This window comes from Canis lupus, chromosome 28 (genome assembly GCF_003254725.2).
Source record: "Canis lupus dingo isolate Sandy chromosome 28, ASM325472v2, whole genome shotgun sequence".
NCBI lineage: Eukaryota > Metazoa > Chordata > Mammalia > Carnivora > Canidae > Canis > Canis lupus.
The window spans coordinates 16716776-16738451 of NC_064270.1; the positions used below are offsets into that span (position 1 = coordinate 16716776).

Genomic DNA, 21676 nt, shown 5'->3' on the forward strand with positions numbered 1-21676 from the left:
ACAAAATAATGTAATTCTGCTTTGTCGAATGTATATGACATGCATTTCCAGATTTTTCCTTATTGCTCAAGTCTAGTCGGCCCTAAAGTTACCTATTTAAAAAAACAATAGCCTGATGTTTTACCCTTAGTGAAAAATTGGTAGCTTAGGAACTAAGGTAAATATTTCTTTAGGGCAGGGTTTCTCAGCCTTGGCACTATTGACATTTTGGGCCAGGTAGTTGTTGTGTGTGTATGTGTGTTTAGGTTGGGGTGGAGTGCTGTTGTGTGCATTGTTGGACATTTAGCAGCATCCCTTGCCTTCTACCCGTTAGATATAACAACCAAAAATGTCTCCAGACATTAACATGTGTCCCCAAATGGGGCAAGATCACTTTCTGTTGAAAACCACTGCTTTAGGATTCAAGACAATCTCCTTGATTGAGCAAAGAATATACTCATTTGTTTCCTTTAATCTTTTAAACATAGGTGAGCACTTCTGGTAACTTTATAGGCTTGAGCCTCTAATAATAATTAATAATGAGAAGAATAAGAAGGTTATTGATGCTTATGTACCTAGGCACTATCCTGAGCACTGTAGACATACTCACTTATTCAGTCCTCACAACAATGCCAAGAGGTGGGTACAATTATTACTCCCGTTTTACAATTAAGGACTAAGCACAGAGAGATAGAGGAATTTGGCCAATATCACAAGGTAGACCATCCAGACCCCAGTCAGTCTGAAGCTAGAATGGGAGCTCATAACTGCTAACCTGTACCATATTCGGTTGTGACCTGTTAATATCAGATTTGTATTTGCAAGCTCTATAGTGTATAAAACTCTGTAATGCTATGGTTAAGTGAATGAGCTCTGAGTCAGACTTCCGGGCTCTCCTTGGCTCTACTATGTCCTTGCAGCAATGATAATGGGCAGGAGGTTCAACCTCCTGGAGCCAGGAATCCCAAGGAGTGCATGAGACAAGGCAGAGAAAACATTTAGCACATATTAACTATTGGGATGAAGACAGTGATGTTGCTATGTAATTTTCTTTGTAAACACCTAAAGTTTGAGAAACTTAACTACAAACTTAAATTTTATAAATTGATTCCTTCTACCTTCCCAATGAGGTTCTGTCTGCGTAAGCCTCTCATTTTTGTTGTCTTGTTTTCCCTTTGCTTTTTAAGACATGAAGTTATCAACATTAACCTGAGAAACAAGCCTGAATGGTACTATACGAAGCACCCTTTTGGCCAAATTCCTGTCCTGGAGAACAGCAAATGTCAGTTGATCTACGAATCTGTCATCGCTTGCGAATACCTGGATGATGCTTATCCTGGAAGAAAGCTGTATCCATATGATCCTTATGAGCGGGCTCGCCAAAAGATGTTATTGGAGTTATTCTATAAGGTATATGCAGTTTTTTAAAAAGTCACTTACAGCATATTTTACTTTGTATGTCTTTCTCAAACTTCAGTTCATTTTTTAGGCTATATCATTGGTCAAATTGTTGTGTTGTAATACTACGCATATCTTAGGAGGATAACTAGTATGGAATAATAGTAGGGCCGTCACCTCTAATATTAAAGATTAAAGGCCTAAAGCAATTTTCTATTTCGACAAGCAGTCTCAAGGGGTATGGTTATGGCATGGTTATGACCGTGTGACCCAAGGGAGGAATGTTGAAAGAGCTGAAAACTAGTAGGGCTTTAAAGGGAGTATTTCTCAAGTTTCAGGCATAAAAATATTGGGGTGTGAAGAAGGTAATAGATGAAAGGGAATTGCCCTTTATGTGGAACAACAGTGCCAACTGTCCAGGAAATGCGAAGGAGAGAGAAAAGAGGTCGGTACCTGTTGATAATACAAGAAAAAGTGATGGGGAAATTTTTTGATGGTTCTCTTTGAAAAGAGATAAAAGGAAGTCAAGGACATTAAGGGTTGACGTGGCTTGACCATTTATGCTGTACCAAGCACTATCCTACCTGCTTTATAAAGATTAACTCATTTAATGCTCACTAGTACACTTTAGGGTAGGTACTGTTATTGTATCCATTTTTCAAATGACAAAACTGAGGCTTAGAGAGGTTAGGTGTCCTGCCTAAGTTTGTAGAGTGTGGAGTAGGTGAACAAGGATGGAGCACTGGAGAACCCCCTTTAAAGCACCCTGTTTTACCAGGGGCTGGACAGTGGATTCCTGGAACCACAGAGAGGACCCTCTGAGGAGGTGCAGAGCCCAGATGTGGGTGTTAGCCTGTTAAGTTGGAGTGATAAAGCTCTGGCTGCATTTTTAGGCAGAGCAGGAGCACAGTGTTTCCTGACTTCTCCACTAAGAACCTGTGTTCTCTGATTAGGTCCCACATTTGACCAAGGAGTGTCTGGTAGCATTGAGATGCGGGAGAGAATGCACTGATCTGAAGCTAGCCCTGCGTCAGGAATTCTGCAACCTTGAAGAGGTACAAAAAGGGGCCCTTCTCCTGGTTAGATACAGGGAAAAAAGCAATGCAAGATCCCTAGCCTGGTCACTCTGACAGCCCCTGCATTCACAGACTTATTCTTTTTGCCAGACTTTGGTTAAGTTCAGCTACTACTCATCTAATTTTAACTTGTGGGTACTTGCCCTCCACTCACTTGCTATAGAATTATTCTTGAAAATCTGGCAAGGAAGGGGGAAGGGCCTGTGATGAGTTTCTTCCTTCCCCTGAGTTACCACATTCCTTAAGTAGCTCTGCATGGCTTCTGTACCTTCTGCCAATGAGGTTAAGATTTATATTCGTTAGGGATTTTGCTTGGCTACTAGTAAAAGGAATCTACTGACTGTAAATTTATTTTATAAGGGTTTATTCTCTTACACAAAGAAGCCAGAGGTAGTGCAGTTCAGGGCTAGTTTGATGGCCTTTTTTTAATAGTTCCTAATAGTTCCTAGAGACTTCATCTTTTCTGTCATCTTTAATACAAGTCTTTCATCCTCAAAATGACAATATAGCTGCTGGAACTTCAGCCATCACATCCAAGCTCCAGGTTGCAGGAAGGAGAAAAGAAGGGAAAAAATGGCAAAAAGCCATGCCCCTTTATTCAAAGGCTTTCCCAGAATTCTTGCTCAATGACTACTTAAATCTCACTTAAATCTCTTCTGATCTACTTAAATCAGAACTTAGTTGTAGGGTCATAACTATGTGCAAGGGAAGCTGGGAAATGTAGTCTTTTTTCTGGGGACACCCTGGATAAAATCAGGGTTCTGTGGTTAAGAAAGAGGGGAAAGTGGCTATGGGTAGGCAAGGAGCAATCTCTGCCAGGAGACCCTTCCCTAACCTGGCAGTAATACAGCTGCTTACCCCTTACCTCTAGAATAATCTAGAAGGTGGTTCTACAATGTCCTTTATCTTTGTTCTAGAAACTGATACATTCCCTTTATGGGTGGGTTGTAACTCTGTTGACAGCTATCGGAATGCTGTTTTTTCCCCTTAAAGGAAGGCTCATTATTAATACTCTTCCATTTGACCTTTGTCAAGTGGAAGCAGATTAAATTTATTTACACTTCCAGCTGCCTATCTTAGATTTGTACATTTGCAGTATTTATGAATGATGAATAATCATCTATAAGAAATGACTCTCTGAAAGAGGAAAAAGCAGCTCTGATTTATAGCATTTTCTGATTTCAGTGAAGAAAATATTCCCACCAAAAGCTGATTTTGACCTACCAATGTTTTGTCTCTAATCTCAGGGTTGAGAAGAGATGTGATTGGTGATTGGTCAGCTCCGCACATCACTGAATAACACATTTCCACTTTATCTTCAGTAGCTGAGTCCTAGAAATAACCTGTTAACTAGTCCATGTGTAGGTAGCTTTCAATGATGGGATTTAAGGACCTCTGAGTAAGTATTCAGCATTGTTGTAGCAGATTTTTTTAAAAAAGATTTTATTTATCCATTCATGAGAGACACACAGAGAGAGAAAGAGGCAGAGACACAGGCAGAGGGAGAAGCAGGCTCCATGCAGGAAGCCTGATGTGGGACTTGATCCCAGGTCTCCAGGATCAGGCCCTGGGCTGAAGGCGGCGCTAAATCGCTGAGCCACTCGGGCTGCCCTGTTCTAGCAGATTTGAATGTGGTTTTGTTCCATCATTAGCAAGAATTATAAATACAGTGTAGGCAATATCAGAATCTGAAACATGCCCAGTTAGCTTGAATTATTTGATTCAATCCTCTAAATACCAATATACTGACTCTAGGAGATTCTAATGAAACAGAAACTTATCAGAGTCATTTTGATAGAGAATGTTCCCTGACTTGTGCAACTCTTTTGCATGGTTTTTATAATCAGGATCTTGTGTGGGCTAAAAGCGTATTAAATATACATGGTCCTTCTGAGGAATAAGCAAGTCAAGGTCCTGATTCATAAGTTTCTGCCATGTTCTCCTCAAGCAAAAGGCTCAGTTTACCTTTTACAGCTTTGAACTTTGACAGTTTTTTCTTTTGAAGTCAATACCCTGAATTTTAATTTTTTTAGAAAACCAGTTCCATCAAAATTAAAGATTCATTGTGCTTGTTCTATAACCATATTTTCCTGTAATATGTTCACAATTCTATGAGATGCCTTACTGCTGTTTTATGATCAAACCAGCAGCCTCCCCACGTGCTTTCCTGTTCTGAACATTATTGTGAGTTTTAAAACAATGGGGATGTCATTTTGTAACTAGATTTTCTGTTTTGAAACCAACTTCCTAGCCTTTACTGAATCAGTCTCAGCGGCACTCATTTTTTTTAGCTTTATTCTTTTTTTAATGTTTGTGGTTGACTTTGCCATATCAGAATAACACTTGAGCCCACCTTCATTTTATCTTTGTGGGTTTGAATGTGCCAGACCTTTCAGCGCTGCTGTTCCTGCTTCTTCTCCGTGTGTGTGTGTGTGTGTGTGTGTGTGTGCGTGTGTTTGCCATTCTGAATGTTTTCATTCAGCAGTCAACTTACGTACAAGGGCAGTGAAAGACAAAATTTGGCCAGATTTCTCTGATGCTTCGGAATTTTGCTCTAATTCAGTTTCTGTGCTTATGAATTCTGTATTCTGACTGTTGCTTGATCTGCAGCTAGTCATCAGCAGAACTCAATAAAAGGGAACGGGAAGGGTGATAATGTAGATAACTCTGGAAAAACCCTGCGGGAGTGAGAACCTGGCTAATAACTTGAGGCCTTCAACTTCTAGGCCCACAGGACACTTGATGTTTTTAATTCTTGGCATTCTCAACCTGCCTTGTGGTATCTCCATGCAGTTTCCCATGTTGCCAAATTTGATTACATGCCTTGTGTGTGTAGCTGAGGTCAAACTTGTATAAGTTGTATTTATATCACTCAGAAGCATCTCTAGTTAAATATTTTCTTGCTTCAAAATTTCTTCCATAACCTTAATCTTTAATCTGTCTATTCTCCAATAGATAAGACAATATTGTCTTGGTTATGTTTTGCTATTTTTCTTTCTTAATTTTTATTAATTTCGATAATGAAATTATCTGTTGCTTAGTTGGTTCTCTTTTGATGTCACTAGAACATGAAGGAAAGAGAGTTTGTATCTGGCTAATTGTTTACCAAAAATAACTCTCTGTAGCCTTTTGAGTATGGCAAACTATAAGCTAAATTCATTTTATTATCAACTATCTTATTGTGTCTACAAACTAAATTCATTGTTACTAGCTATTTTTTATAACAGCTTTATTGACATAATTCACATACCATAAATTCACCCTTTTCAAGTGTATAGTTCAGTGGTTCTTAGTATATTTACAGAGTTGTGCAACCATCACCACTTGTTAATTCTAGCACACTTCGTCATCATAAAAAGAAATCTCTTAGTCATTAGCATTGGCTTCCCATTTCTTCAAAACTTTTCTAGCCATAGGCAACTACTAATTTACTTTTTGTCTTTACCTGTTTTGGAAATTTCATATAAATGGAAATATACAATGTTAACCTTTCACGAGCTTTCCTTACTTAGCATAGCATTTTCAAGGTTCACTTTTTTATTCCTTTTTATTCCTGAATAGTATTGCCTTGTATGGATAGATATACCATATTTTGTTTATCTATAATTTGTTGGACACTTAGGTTGTTTCCACTCTTTGGCTACTACAAATAATCATATTGTGAGCATTTGTATACAAGTTTTTGTGTTGGATATATGTTGTCAGTTCTCTTGAGTTTGTCAGCTGATTTAGCATGTCTACTAATTAATATGCCATTTTTAAGTTGCAACCACCATCCTTTCTCACCAGAGAACTGATTATCCTCTGTTCACAATGGCTAATTTAGTGGTGTTAGTGCTGTTGCTACTTTGGCAACTTCATCCATTGTCCAGTTCTGATAGCTGCTTTCTCAGGAAACTAATATTTGCTGTATTTCTGTTAGTAGCCTTCTGCTATACCATCTACCACCATGTAAATAATAGAATAATGCTTATCCCAATTATTTAGAGATTACTTTTACTCTTCTCCAATTGTAAAGAAGTACTTGTTCATTAGAATTTGGGAAATATAGAAAAATATAGAAACCAAGGCAAAGAATCCATAATCCCACTACTTAGAAACAACTACTGGTATCATTTTGGACTTTTTGTTTTCTGTCCTTTTTTGCTGTGTATATTTTTATGCAGTTAAAATTGTACTGCATATAGAACTGGATTACCATTATGATGTAAAGATCTTTCTATATTTTTATAAACTCTGTAAAATGCTTGTTTATATGTATAAGAGCTTTTATTAGAGAAGCATTGTTTATGAGGGTGAAAAATTATAAACCTTAATGTACATTAGACAGAGAATGGTTAGATAAATTATGTTCGTCTTGGGAAATTCTATACAGCAGTTTAAAATGAATGAAGTAGATCCATGTGTACTGATGTGAAAAGACTGCCTGGAAATATTTAAATGAATTACACAGTAATAGAGATAAAATGATCTCATTAGAAGATATAGAAGATATACATGTAAAGATATAGAAGATATACATATAAATAGATGTTTAGAAAAATGCCTAGAGGGATACACATCACATTCCCAGTAGAGGCTGCTACTGGGAGAGTGACTAGTACTGGGTTAGGAAAGAAAAGTGGATAAAAGCAAGAATGAGCAAGGGCAGATCTTTGCCATTTATGCTGCTTTTTATCATTTGAATTTTTTTAAATAATGAGAATGTATTTCTGGGGGTACGTGGGTGGCTCAGTCAGTTGGGTGTTTGCCTTCAGCTCAGGTCATGATCTCCAGGTCCTGGGATGGAGCCTGGTAGTGGGCTTCCTGCTCAGCAGGGAGTCTGTGATTCTCTCTCTCTCTGTCTACCCTTCTCCACTGCTCATTCTGTCTCTCTCAAATAAATAAAATCTTTTTTTTAAAAAAAGAATGTATTTCTGTATTACATATGTAATCTTTAAAAATAGAAAAAAAATCACTTTCATTTTACATAATTTGCCATGTGTATAAATGAATTATTTATCCAGCACCCCCATTAGGAGTATGTAGATTGTTTCTAGTCATTTACTATTGTGAATGAATGGTGCTGCAAGAAACAGCAGCTTTTTTTTTTGCATAAAAAACATTTTCTCTATTTGAGAATATGTCCTTGGGCCAGACTTCCAGGAACAAAATTACCAGATCAAAGGGGATGAACATTTAGAGACTTGAGCTCTGTGTTGCTGAATTGCTTCCCCAAAGACTTGTGGTGTTTGCCCCCACCAGCAGCAGTATATAAAAATTCTCTTTGCACTTCCCCTTTTCACTGTTGGGAGATTTCAATAAAGAAGATATTTGCCTGCTTCGGAGAGAAGCAGTAGTTTTTCATTGTTGACTTAATTTGTATTTCTTTGATTGCTAGTGAAATAGAAGATTTTCCCCCAAAGTATGCCATCTCTTTGTATTTTGTTTGTGAAAATAGTCTGTTACCCATCTGTCTATTAAGATCTTCGTGATTTTCCTTGTTTATTTGTAAAAGTTCCTTTTAAAGAGTTCTTTATATTTAAACGATATTTGCCTGTTTTTCAAAAATGTGTGTTTGTGTGTGTTTGTTTTAACTTTTAGTTTGGCTTATCTTTTTTGTATGTAACAGAAATATAACATTTAACAATATTGTGCTATAGGTCTTCCCAGTGATTTCTTCCACAGCTTTTATGAGTAAGAAGTCATCTTCCCCTCTAGGGGAAATTAAAAACATTCATTTATATTTTCATCCACCATCCATTACTTTAAAGGTATTTGACTTGTCAGGTGTTGGTCTACTAGCTTCCCCCACTACTATTGTACACATATATATTGACAAAAGAAGTAAGCCTATTAAATGGATTCCAGTATAGAATTTTCAAAAGGTTTTATTTATTTATTTGGCAGAGAAAGAGAGAGCACAAGCAGGGGGAGCAGCAGAGGGAGAAGGAGACAGGCTCCCAATGGAGAAGGGGGCCCAATATGGGGCTTGATCCCAGGACCCTGGGATCATGACCTGAGCCAAAGACAGGTGCTTAACCAATTGAGCCACCCAGGAGCTCTCCAGCATAGAATTTTCAGGATGGTTCTTTAATCCCTAAATATTGACAAATTGCATTCTGAATCTTCATAGGGGATTCCAGGTCATAATTGATGAGCAGCAGGAGGGGCATGTTCTGTCCCAGACTCTGCCTCTAAGGCTTCTTTCCAGAGGAGAAATGGTTTTATATGCATTCCAAGTTTGTTTCTATTCCTTTGGTTCATTTTACAGGGAATTGGTTCATTCTCATTAGCTCAACCTCAGCTGCACTTCAGTGCAACAGGGACCCAAACTTTGAATCTTGAGAACCTTATCTTATCTTTTATGGACTCAGTGATTTCTGCCCTGGAGTTGAGTACTTTGCTGCTGCTTCTTGAGAAGGGCCTGCTTTGTCTTGGCCTGCATGTATTGGCAGGTGGTTTTGTGTCCTTTGGGTGGGTGGGTGGGGGGGAACTATTTCCATCAAGAAAAAAAAAAGCTTTCTTTGTTCTCCAGCAAGGAGGGCATCACCTCTGCAAGCCACAGCGTTGTGTCCTCCTTAGAGGCAATGACAGTGGTGCAGGGCAGCGACCTCTTCAAGGTTAAGCACAGTTAGTGAAGCTGATCCCAAGTTTCACTACCCGAGACCGTAGATGGAAGCTTTTTAGAATGCCTGGCATGAGGAAGTCTGGGATTTGCTTCTCTTTGTGATCTTGCTTCTCTCCCCAAAACCTTACAAAATTTCTTTCACCTCCTTGGTGAACTTCCTGGGAAAGCCACGGCCAGGGAGCCTCACATCGATGGCCACAAGGGGGAGCCCCACACACTTCTTCCTTCCACCTGCTCTCTGGCGCCAGCCTCTTTTGGGTCCTCCTGGGGGAGCCCGAGAGGCCTTTGCAGAAGAGAAGGAGCCTTTCCATCCGAGCTTTTTCATGTTCAAGGGGTGGAAATACTGTACCTTTCTCATGCCCAACAGTCCCTCCTGCTTAATCTGCATGTTCACTCCTTATCTCTTTGGACATTCAAAAGCAAGAGAAGGCTATCTAATCATTTTTCAGTGAGCTGGAGAACAGAAGATTTTAAAAGTAGATTAAAAAAAATATGTTGCAGGATATAAAATGGCTTTCCCCCCAAATATCCTACTTCTTAAGCCTGGATTGGAGATGTGTTAATACTTTTAGGAAAGTGGAGAGCTAGAAGCTGGAGCCTTACCTCCCTCTGCTGGCTGTGTGTGGCCTGGGGTAGATGTCTGGAACCTTGAAAGAAAAGCATCTTTTCTAAGCAGGTTATTTTATCTTGCTTGGCATACCGAGGACAGTAGTTCTGAAAGTGAGGGATTCTATTGTGGGAGAAGCTATTCAACATTAAGAATGGCCAGTATCAATCATGTGGTAGGTGGGTGACAAAAAGAACTCAAAGTAGAGTTTTGAAAATGATGTTGGATATTAGTATAACCACTGCTGAGTGGGTTGAGCTATAGCACAGCTTCCTCTTCCATTAGTGATGATACAACACTTAGGGAGGATAAGCCACTGAAGAGAAGTTTACTGACTATCCCACTATCCTATTTCACTGTTTATCCTAAAGCCTGTCAGAGTTGCTAACTGGCTGTAAGCAGAGGACTAAGGTTAAACAGAACACAGGACAACTATTTTAATAAAGTTTCCTAAGCACCTTCTTATCAATGGAATAGAACAGGAAAGAGAGAATTTTGTAAAGATTTTAGTTTTAGGAATCACCATACAACGTGGGGCTTGAACTCACAACCGGGAGATCGAGAGTCACGTGCTCTACAGACTGAGCCAGCTAGGCGCCCTGGGAGAGAATTTCCATCAGGTTTTTCTACCGTGATTGTGTCTCGCCTCTCAGCGGGGTAGGTACTCTGGCCAGGCCCTTGTTTGAGGAGAGAAAATAAGACTGGGAAGTACTTCTCACAGGGAAGCTCATCGCTGGGCAAGCCTTGGCTGTAGAGGCTTACAGAGTTTGCTGATTCTAAGCTTTTTGCTGATACTTAAATTGAAAGAACAAAGAATTCAGAAGAGACTTGGCAAAGCTGCTGTGCTTAGGATCCTCATACTTACATATTTAAAGTTCGGTGACACAAGGGCTGGCTCTCATCTGGGAATAAGGAGAAAGCTGTTTTTGTCTTAGCTCTGCACTGCCCAAGAGCTCCTTGACCTCCCTGGGACTGTTTCATCCCCTGAAAAGCGAGAGGCCCTTTGTGCTTCCCCGTGAGAGGCAAGAATCAATCCTCTCCCCTTTGGCTGCCGGGAAACTCAAGTCAAATTCAAAGCTTTCTTTAAGGAACTCTGTGGGACCCCGGGCTTGATATCTTGATGTCCTTTCCTTCCTTGTTTTGACCTCCTCTTTAGACTTTTGTTTTCTCTGATCTTAGTGTTTTCTTATTTTTCATATATAATATTTTATGGTACACATATTTTTTTTAACATTGCATCTCCAATCCCTTGTGTAATGAGCATGGTGTAGATAAATGGTAGAATGGGAGGGGAGTCCCATAGCAGAATTCCAGTGACCCTTCCAGTCCTGATGTTCTTTGATTCTCAAGGGAAAGGCCACTGCACGTATTTGGAAGGTTATCAGGTTCGCATGGAAGGGAGCTCTCCCACTGAGGGTCTTAAAGATTTCAAGAGACCTCTAAGGAGGCCTGGCCAGGATGTTTTACATCACTGGCATGTTTTACATCACTCTGAAAAGAAGCCAGCACTTTGTGCTACTTTACAGCAAGATGGCTTTTTTTTTTTTTTTTTTTAAGATTTTATTTATTTGACAGAGAGGGGGAGAGAGAGAGCGCGCGCACCCAAGCGCATGAGCACAAGCAGGGGGAGCAGCAGAGGGAGAGGCAGAAGCAGACTCCCCCTGAGCAGGGAACCCGACTCAGGAGCTCCATTCCTGGACCCTGGGATCATGAGCTTAGCTGAAGGCCGATGCTTAACCAACTGAACCTCCCAGGCACCCCAGAAGATGGCTTTTCCTATTGGGACTTTTAGACTTGCCTTATGAGAAACCCAGTAGAGAAATGCCCGTCTGAGGCAAGACTCAAGAATCGGCAGCTGTATCAAGAATTCTAAGGAATTTTGATATTAAACTTGGATTTGGGGCACCTGGGTGGCTCAGTGGTAGAGCACCTGCCTTTGGCTCAGGTCATGATCCCAGGGTCCTAGGGTGGAGTGCTGTATCAAGCTCCCTGCGGGAAGCCTGCTTCTCCCTCTGCCTGTGTCTCTGCCTCTCTCTGTCTTTTATGAATAAATAAATAAAATCTTAAAAAAACCACTTGGATTTAAGAAAGTCTGAGGCAGGGTACCTGGGTGGCTCAGTTGGTTTAGCATGTGTCTTCGGCTGTGGTCGTGATCCCTGGGTCCGGATCGAGTCCCATGTCAGGCTCCCTGCTCAGCAGCAAGTCTGCTTCGCCCTCTGCCTCTGCCTCTCTCCCTCCGCTCATGCTCTGTCTCTCGCTTTCTCTCTCTCTCTCTCTCTCTCAAGTAAATAAATAAAATCTTAAAAAAAAAAAGTTGGAGGGAATGTGAATATGTATTTTGGGGGTGGGAGAGGCTGGCAAAGTGATGCCACATCTTTTCCATCCATATGTTCATCTTTTTATTGTACCATGTACTTTGATTGGACTTGAATTATTGAGCGTTCATATAAGAATTGATTGTATTTATAACATCATGTGTATTAAGGACATACTTCTATTTTAAGTAAATAAAAAGCTTAAAAATATATACTAAATAAATATCAATGACTAAGCAGTTATTCATTTTCAAAATATCACTTTACCAAAGGACCTGTCACAGGTTCCAATAAATGCCCATGTGTGATTTGTTCTGACAAGGACTTTCCCAAGAGCACCCCTGCTCTGTAAAGAGAAGAGCTATACAGATGTTCCAAGGTTGATCGATTTAGATTTTGTTCTGATTTGCGCCATGAAGGCCAATAATAAGCTGGAAAAGTATGTTTCCAAGCCAGTGATAAAAGTTTGGGTAATCACTATCCATTCCTGAACATAAAAGAGATTTGATGCTCTCTGGAATCCATGAAAACTGAGCAATTTCTTCCTTTCTGTTGTAAGTCCGATGTTTTCCTTATGCCTTAAAATAGCCTCTGTTTTCAGTTTTCATTGGCCAGACTCTGCTGGTTTAGTACCATCCTGTTAGTTTTCTTGAACAAAGTGGTGCTACCTCACATTTTTTCAGACTTCCAGCACACGTAATGGGAACTCCTCCATGCCATATTGAGGGATTATGAAAACTTGGACTTCAGGGCAATAAGATTTGCTTTCTTCTGTGGGGAAGGGTGGCAGGTGGGAGATCGCATTGATCTTTTCTGTCAGAGATGCATCTGCTCTCTGTAGAGGTACACTTTGGTTGTCTTTGTACTTTCTCATCGTAAAAGCTTATGTTAATTCATGCATGGTGACGGCACTCTTCACCATAACCTCTGAGGTGGGCACTAACTTACCACTATTTTACACTGAGTCTTGGAGGAGAGGTAGGTACGTTGTCCAGGATTCCATATTGAATAGGAGGTAGAGCCCAGGATAGGACCAGGTCAGCCTGCTCCTGGGCTGACCTTCTTAACAACAACCCTAGACTATATCAGAGAGTCTAAAAGCTGGTCTGGAGTACGAAGAGTCAAGCTTGAATGATAGAGATAGGAATACAAAATCCAGATAAAGGATAGAGGAATCTGGCTCTATAGCTATAGAGAAGTATGTAGTTGTCTATGAGTTATATGGGTCAGAAAAGTTATTTATTTGATTTAATTACATAATTGGCACCATCTTTTCTCTTTACAACGACCTGGTCCAACAATAACCTCTAGTAAGCATTTTTGCTTTTAAAATTTTCAACTATTTTTTTAACCATTTTTTAGTTATCTGCTGAGAGTTTATCTGTTGCAGTATATCTATCTGGGCAAATTTGGGCTAATGAGAAATTCTATTTTTTCAAGGTTTTATTTATTTATTCATGAGAGACAGAGAGGGAGAGAGAGAGAGAGAGAGAGAGAGATAGGCAGAGACACAGGCAGAGGGAGAAGCAGGCTCCACACAGGGAGCCCTATGTGGGACTCGATCCCAGGTCCCCAGGATCACGCCCTGGGCTGCAGATGGCACTAAACCGCTGAGCCACCCAGGCTGCCCAAGAAATTCTATATTAATGTAAAAAGTTGATAGTGTTGAGTGGCCAAAAAGTCTGAAGTTCAAAGAGCTCAAAAAAAGAAGAAAAAGAAAGAAGAAAGAAGAAAGAAAGAAAGAAAGAAAGAAAGAAAGAAAGAAAAGAAAGAAAATATTATATAAAGGCAATGTTAGAATTTGAAGGAGTCCACTAAAATAGCATTTGCTCTTTCTTGCCTTAGTTTTTTTTTTTTTAAGTTTTATTTCATTTAGAGAGAGACAGAGCATGTGTGTGTGAGAAGGAGGAAAGGCAGAGGGAGAGGGAGAGAATCTCAAGCAGACTCCTCACCTAGCATGGAGCCTGATGCAGAGCTCGATCTCACTATCCAGAGATCATGACCTGAGCCAAAACTAAAAGTCAGATGCTTAACTGACTCAGCCACCCAGGCACCCCTTTCCTGCCTTAGTTTTGAGTCAACTGAGAAATAAGTCTAAAGGGGGAGACATATAGACTAGGGTATCCCCTTAATTATGGATAAGGTGGATCCTGGAGAACAGGTTTCCTAATGTGGTCCCCTCCTTCTCAGTAACGGGCAGTGTGGGGCAGGCCCCTGCCTCCAGGGACTGAGCTCCTCCATAGAAAACTTAGCATTCAGAGGAACCTCGTTTCGGCTAAGAGGGAGGGGTTAGGCTCCTTCTGCCTAGGTTTTCCTCCAAATTCCCTAGGTCACCCTGTTGCTCCAGTGTTGAAAGGGGGGAAAGGCTGAGTGTGGCTGGGAGTTTGACCTTAAAGGAAGTGGAAGAAACCTTAGAAGAAGAGAAGACACGTTGTCTAACAAATTGGAAGGAGAATCAGAGCCTTGGCTCTCCCCCTTTGGGAATCCATTTGATACTTGTATTTAGCATCTGTAAATACGTAAGCAGGTAGGTAAATTAACTTGCTTTTGTTCTGTTTAAACTTATAGATTCTTGGCTATCAGAACACCGTCTTCTTTGGTGGAGACTGTATATCCATGATTGATTACCTCTTTTGGCCCTGGTTTGAGCGGCTGGAAGTGTATGGAATCGCCGAGTAAGACCTTTGACTGTGGGGTTGCACGGGGTAACAAACAGAGTGGCCAGCCATTCACCATGGAGATGTAGGGGTGTTTAAAGTAGAAGAAATTACCCAGTGGACTCAGGAGACCGTGTCGGGTCCCCAGGTAGAACAAGTGCTTTGTTCCCATGATGCTGAGACGTTGAACTTGAGTTGGCACCTGCTCTACTCCCAGCCAGTCACAGGGTGGGTGCTGGACAATTCTGGCATTGGGGAACCGGGTCCTGCTGAGGCAGAACTGTATCTGTACCCTCACAATATGTGGATGTGAATCCACCCAGCAGTGCTCTCCTACACCTCCGAAGGAAGGTCAGATAGAACATATTTAGATATTTTATTTTATTTTTAAATATTTAATTTATTTATTTATTCATGAGAGACATAGAGAGGTAGAGACACAGGAGGAGAAGCAGACTCCCTGCCAGGGCTCAATGCAGGACTCGATCCTAGGCCCTGGGGGATCACGACCTGAGCCAAAGGCAGATCCTCAACCACTGAGCCATCCAGATGCCCCCATATTTAGATATTTTAAACATATTAGATATTTTAGATATGTCTCAACATAAACATTACCAAAACCTGTGTCCCCTAGGGACAGAGTACTGAACCATGGCTCAAACCCTCACCTTCTAGATTTCCCACTGACCAGTTGTACTGTCTTGAGCAAGCCACTTGTATATCCTAGACCTCAGTCTCCTGATCCATCTTTGAAAGGGCTCAGTCAGCTCCATTATTTCAAGGTTTGATGTTGGTTTTGCTGACTTTTAAAAAGTGTTTTTGGGAACTACTTGTCTTCATTCTTTTCAGACTTCGGTTGGTTAGCAAAGCACAGACACTTTCTTTCCCCAGAGCAGTCGATCCACAAGTATTATAACTCTTGCTAAAACCAACAACAGCTTCTGTCATTCAAAACATACACAGCTGTGCCCAAAATAAGATTTTTTCCTGCAGTATATGATCATGGTCAGTTTCATAATAAGATAACTAAGATAACTTTATTGCCCATGTAAACCAGTCTTTTGTATCTTGTAAATCTAAAACGCAGTGCACGCCATGTCTCCCGATGGCCTCCCTTTCAGACGAGCTAACAGTTCTTTCCTGTCCTGCAGCTGTTTGAACCACACGCCAGCACTTCGGCTCTGGACAGCAGCCATGAAGCAGGACCCCACAGTGTGCGCTCTTCTCATAGATAAGAGCGTTTTCTCGGGCTTCTTGAATCTTTATTTTCAGAACAACCCTGATGCCTTTGACTATGGGCTAATTTGCTGAGCCTCAATCCACTCCTTCACCATCCAGAGTTCCCAAGCATGTCGTGCCTCTGCATCAGGAATTGTTTTGGTGGGTCAGTCAATCTCTGTTCATTTTCTTTGAGATTCCCAATAAACATGGAGACAGAAAATGTATTCTTTCTGATAATCCATTTGTTTTTTTTTTTTAATTTTTTTAATTTTTATTTATTTATTTATGATAGTCACAGAGAGAGAGAGAGGCAGAGACATAGGCAGAGGGAGAAGCAGGCTCCATGCACCAGGAGCCTGATGTGGGATTTGTAAATTTTTTTTTAATTTTTATTTATTTATGATAGTCACAGAGAGAGAGAGAGGCGCAGAGACACAGGCAGAGGGAGAAGCAGGCTCCATGCACCGGGAGCCCCATGTGGGATTCGATCCCGGGTCTCCAGGATCGCGCCCTGGGCCAAAGGCAGGCGCCAAACCGCTGCGCCACCCAGGGATCCCCTGATGTGGGATTTGATCCCGGGTCTCCAGGATCGCGCCCTGGGCCAAAGGCAGGCGCCAAACCGCTGCGCCACCCAGGGATCCCTCTGATAATCCATTTGTATGACTCTTCTGGCCCCTACCTTCTAGTGATTGTCTAGAAATTTCTAGGGCCTGGTGCTCATGTCCAAGCTCATTTGGGAGCCTGTGTGCCTCCTGGCTCCTCGACCTTTGGTCCAGTTTGACCTCCAGATGTGGAGGTTCAAGGCCTGCCCATCTGTGATGATCATCACTCCCGATTGGCACCATCCACAACCTTCCTGGTGAGAGGAGAGCTAGAGAAGAGGAGGAAGAAGAAAAACACTTCAGGTCCAAATACTTTCCATTTGGCACGCAAAAGCTGCTGTCCGCATGGGCATGTGAGTGTCATTCGGCTTCCCACTTTGGCATGGGCCTAGGAGACACCAAGGGTCTCATGACTAAAGGAATTCCAAAGCAGGAAATGAAACACCCGTTGTCTCCGCCGAACTAACTACGTCAGAATTTCACCGGTGCTGACAGGGCTCAGAATGGCTCACAAAATGTTCTATAGCTGACATCCTGCCTTAAAAAAAATAAACACGCCCCAAACCCAGTCACAGGCAAAGGTCACTTTGTTGGATTTGCGTCACACACACTTTCAAATCCCAGCAGATGCCTCTGGTTGCCTGTTGTGTACCAAGCCCTGGGCCATGTGGGGGCTAAAGATGACAAAAACACAGGAGCCCCTGGTCCTTCCACTCATCTTGGTTGAGATTTTAAACTTAGTGCTTTGGAGCTGCTTGTCTGGCAGTCGGAATGCTTGTCTTGGCCTCGTGTGGCACCTCTGCTGACTCTGCCCCGCATTGCTCAGCACTGAAGGTGACTAAGATCCCCGGAGGGTGGCCAGGGATGCTGGTGGGTACCCGAGGCTGGGAGCTTCCATCACTCACCCCATAGGAGTGGGACGGGATTGTCCAATACCATTTTATCTCATGGTCTAGGGATCAGCCTGTGATCATTTCAGCTGTGTTCATGCCCAATCTTTTCTCAGCCTCCCGGCCATGTGAAAGGCCAGGCAGTAGTGGGAGTGATGTTTTGACTTGTCAGTGCCCACTGATGGGCTGTCTACAGCCCCTGCCTCTGACTCAGTCCAACTAGCCCAGTTTCTCCCCACGTCTCAACCTGGCCTGGCCATCTGCTGCCTCTGGGTGGATTTTGACTCATGTAAATAGTTACCAGTGTGACTTCGAGCCAGTTGGACAGAAGCAAGCCTGTTTGGTGAGGTAGCCTGGGCTGCCAGAACAGGCGCCGCGTGACAGGGGCAGTCTGCTGTGGCATCTGCTCAGGATGGGCCTTGTTGTCATGGCACCTGAGCCAATGCAGAGTACAGTCTGCGAGTCACATTTTCCTGGGATCTTTGCTCGGCCCCTGTAGCCTCTCCTAGGACTTGGGGACGGATCAGTCTCTTTGGGAGTAAATCCTGTGTGCTGGCGAGTATTTGGCATGAGACCAAAATTGCTGTTGACACAACAGATAATGGCATGTCTTTGGATGACCAAAACCAAAGATGTTCTGTTTGGGGCTCTACATACTAATTTAGAAAGCTTGAAAAACCAGGAAACACAGGATGAGAAACGTGCTCGTGGGGAGAGGTTGCAGGCTGGTGGCTCGCAGCCCAGTTGAGGATGTGGATGCCTTTCAGCCAGGCGTGCTCTCTGCAGTTTGCCATGGTCACCTGCACTGCCTTCCACGTCTCCCTTCTCGTTCCTTTATGTTACCTGTCTGCCCCACAGAGGACTCAGTTGTCAACCTCTGGATAAAATTAACGAGGATTTAGCCTGGAGACAAGAGGCAATTAAATAATGCTCCGTGAGGAGCTTTTGAAATACCATGTCTTTTACTGCGGGAGAGGGCAAGAAATAATATATCAGGGTTTTAAAAGAAATGCAACAATGCAAAAAAAAAAAAAAAAAAAAAAAAAAAGGGAATCCTTCCACCATCTCGTGTCACAGAGATAACCACTTTTAACAGTTGGTATCTATCTTATAAAAGCATGTTAAACCTACAGATTTAAGGTGAAAGCTCTTCTCTATGTCCTGCAGAGCAAAAAAAGAGAAAAATAGTTTGAACCACCGCATTTGAAAGAGCCTCATCGCACACGAGGTTAACATCCAAGTCCACGACCAGAGGAGGTCCTGTGAAGCTCCCTTCCTTAGAGGTTCTGGACTGGAGTGAGTCCAGTGACATCCTGATGCGGTCTGGGGGTCGGTGGAGTGACTAGGACAGCTGGGCTGGCAGTGGTGGTGGGGCGGGAAGGGTTGGGGGGCAGATGGTGACTCAGTGTTACGTGGAATTGCTTCTAGCTCTCAATTTCTCTCATCTTTGACAACACAGTCACTAACTGTTCAGGTGGATTAAATCTGAATTATAAGGTAGAAGCTGGAATGTTTCTTCTGCGTGTGCCTCCACATTGCTCTCTGGAGCTTTGGTGGCACGTGGCAGTGGCAGAGTGTGCGTGGGGTGTCTCTCCACCTGATTCCTTACTCTCATGTCTTGCCTGGTCCGCATTTCCTTTGTCAAAGTCAATGGCCATCTTGATGCAGGGGTTCTGTTCTGCTCTGCCTTCAGAACCAAGCTTAACTCTCATGGTTTATGTCGATCTGGTTCCATTTATCTAAAATCTTCACAAACAACCAAATATCCTGCTCGAGGGGGTAGGGGGCTTTCTTGTTTTCTTTTTCTTTTTTTTAAGATTTTATTTATTTATTCATGAGAATACACAGAGAGGAGAGAGAGAGGCGGAGACACAGGCAGAGGGAGAAGCAGGCTCCATGCAGGGAGCCAGACGTGGGACTTGATCCTGGGACTCCAGGATCACGCTCTGGGCTGAAGGCGGCGCTAAACCGCTGAGCCACCCAGGCTGCCTGGGGCTTTCTTGTTGACTAAGCTTCAGTCCCTTTCTCCCTCCCCCTGCCACAAACTGGAGAGTGTGCCCACCTTAGAGGCTCATTTCCCACTACCTTCCTCTGTGAATCCCTGGAAGGCTGGACATTGGTTTTTTTCAAACATTTTGCTCACCTCTGGCTACTCAGAGCTCTTTAGCCTTTTGCAAATGCTATTTCCTCCACTCTACAGTCTTCCTCAGAATAGCGTCTCGTTGTTTCATTTTTATTTTTCAACCAGCCTTTTCTCTTGCAAAGTTCAGATGAAAATTCTTTGTGCAAAGAGGTAGTGTACCAGCATGGGTAAGAATAGAGCTATTTGGTCAGGCACACTGCGCTCACATCCTAGCTCGGCCACTCATTAAATTCTGTTGCTTAGGGGATCCCTGGGTGGCTTAGCGGTTTAGAGCCTGCCTTTGGCCCAGGGCATGATCCTGGAGTCCTGGGATCGAGTCCCACATTGGGCTTCTTGCATGGAGCCTGCTTCTCCCTCTGCCTGTGTCTGTCTCTCTCTCTGTCTCTTGTGAATAAAATCTTAAAAAAAAAAAATAAATTCTGTTGCTTAGCCTCTCTGAGCATCAGTTTATCTGTAAAATGGGACCATGAAGTGTCTATTTCATAGGGTTGTTGAAGAATAATGAGACCATCCATGAAAGGGCTCAGCACCTGCCGGGTAAATGCCCAGTGAGTGGCAGGCAACCCTGTTATCATGGTGAGACTTCTGCAAAAGATCAAACTTGACCTGTGTCCATTCTCCCATCACGGTTCGGAGTGTTTTCTGGTTCTGTGCAGGTGGGTTTAATTTCAAATGACCTGTGATCCCTTGGAAGCCGGGACTTTTGTCTCCTCCTCCCTTTCCTAGCCCTCCAAGCCTAGATGATCACCGAGTCCCTGGATCTTGCTACACTGTTGAGGAACGTAAAATAAATACCGTTTCCCGTGTTGTGGAGAAGTACTCAGAATCCGGCTACTCTGTCTCTTGAAGTGTGTTTAAGTAGGAGGGATTTGAAATGACCGAAGGCCTGCACAATTGTTAGGTAGCTTGAGTGCTGCGGGGAACATACAGGCGCCCCAGGAGCAATACTGTGTCTTGTCACTTCTTCCCAAGGACCCAGCACTGCAAGAATCCCCTTGTAGATAGGGGCCCCTGGCTGGCCTGCTTCCTTGTCGGTAGCAGAGGGCCTCACTCGAGAGTGTGGCTGAAAAATCAAGAGTCAGCTAGCTCCCTAGCATCGAGGCAGGATGGAAAGAGCATTTGTAAGCCTGTCAGGCCCAGACAAAGCCATCGAGGCAGGCTCTGACGGGTAGCCCACCCCAGGTAGCCTGAGCCGACTGTCTCCTAGGAGCAAAAGATGGGTTTCAGAACCTAGGATGGTGATCTGTTAGCAGGAGCAGCTTTTGATGAATCTGGGATTATGGTTGTGGAATTTTTGGGTTATGCTCAGGGATTTAGTTAAGTCTTTGTGTGTGTGTGTGTGTGTGTGTGTGTGTATTTGCATGCTTCTGTGCATTTCTGTCATAGAAGGAAGGTACTAGGATAAATAATTAGAAACTGTATAGATGGTAAGGGCAGGAATTATTTTTAAAATTCCATCCTAAAATAAGTGGCAATTGGTCATTCACTTGATAAAGAGAAAGGTCCCCTTTGGGGACTTTATCTGAGACAGTCTGATGGTAGCAGGTGTGGGGTGGGGGGTGGACATCCCAGATGTAGTGGCAGCAAGAGCTGCTTAACCTGGAAGCCAGAGCAAGAGCTCACTGGGGCTCTGTGAAGCCCTAGCCTAAAGCCAGGCTTCAGGAGTGCAGAGGAAGGAACCAAGGTAGAGTCAGAATAGAAAACTTCCTGTTTATGTTTTTTTGTTGTTGTTGTTCTGCTTGTTTTGGTTTTATTGTCCAAGTCCCAAGCTAAGCGCTTCATTTGTGACCATTTTACTCAATCTTCTCAATGGCTCTATGAAGTGGACAGTACTCCTGTCTTCTAGAAGAAACTGAAGCAAAACCTAGGCTCATAGAAATTATGAGGCTTGCTGAGCTAGGACATGGCACAGCTGGGATCTGAACATAGAGCCCAGGCTCTTAGCACCTGTGGTACTTATACGGTCTGGAATCTGACTCTTTGCTCTTTGTATCGCTTTGTCATGGGAGAAATTGGGTATCTAGTGGGCAGTGCCTCACACATGGGGATCCATTTTGAGTGAGTACATGGAGATAGGGCAGAGGTCCACACTTCCTTGTCTCTTCCTGGATCATGGAATGTTGAGGCTGAGCGATAGTGCTGCTTGAAGTCTGGTACTGGATGGGTGGGGCTTCAGTA

The 21676-nt window shown here is 42.7% G+C and overlaps 2 protein-coding genes across 4 annotated transcripts in view; one reads left to right on the top strand and one right to left on the bottom strand.

The window, feature by feature from the left end:
* Positions 1-16087, top strand: part of GSTO2 (glutathione S-transferase omega 2) — a 24371-nt gene extending 8284 nt beyond the window's left edge. For 2 of the 3 annotated variants that reach the window (XM_025467127.3, XM_025467126.3), the window contains exons 4-7: positions 1167-1389; positions 2331-2432; positions 14554-14660; positions 15794-16087. In XM_025467127.3, coding sequence (XP_025322912.1) covers positions 1167-1389; positions 2331-2432; positions 14554-14660; positions 15794-15953 — 592 coding nt within the window. In that variant the 3' untranslated portion in view covers positions 15954-16087. The remainder of the gene's footprint in view (positions 1-1166; positions 1390-2330; positions 2433-14553; positions 14661-15793) is intronic. The other variant, XM_025467128.3, reaches the window with a different exon arrangement.
* The window catches only part of LOC112672291 (inositol 1,4,5-trisphosphate receptor interacting protein), a 33118-nt gene continuing 27525 nt past the window's right edge, over positions 16084-21676 (bottom strand). Inside the window, exon 5 of the transcript XR_004810058.2 lies at positions 16084-16734. The gene's annotated coding sequence lies outside the window, so the exon portion shown is untranslated. The remainder of the gene's footprint in view (positions 16735-21676) is intronic.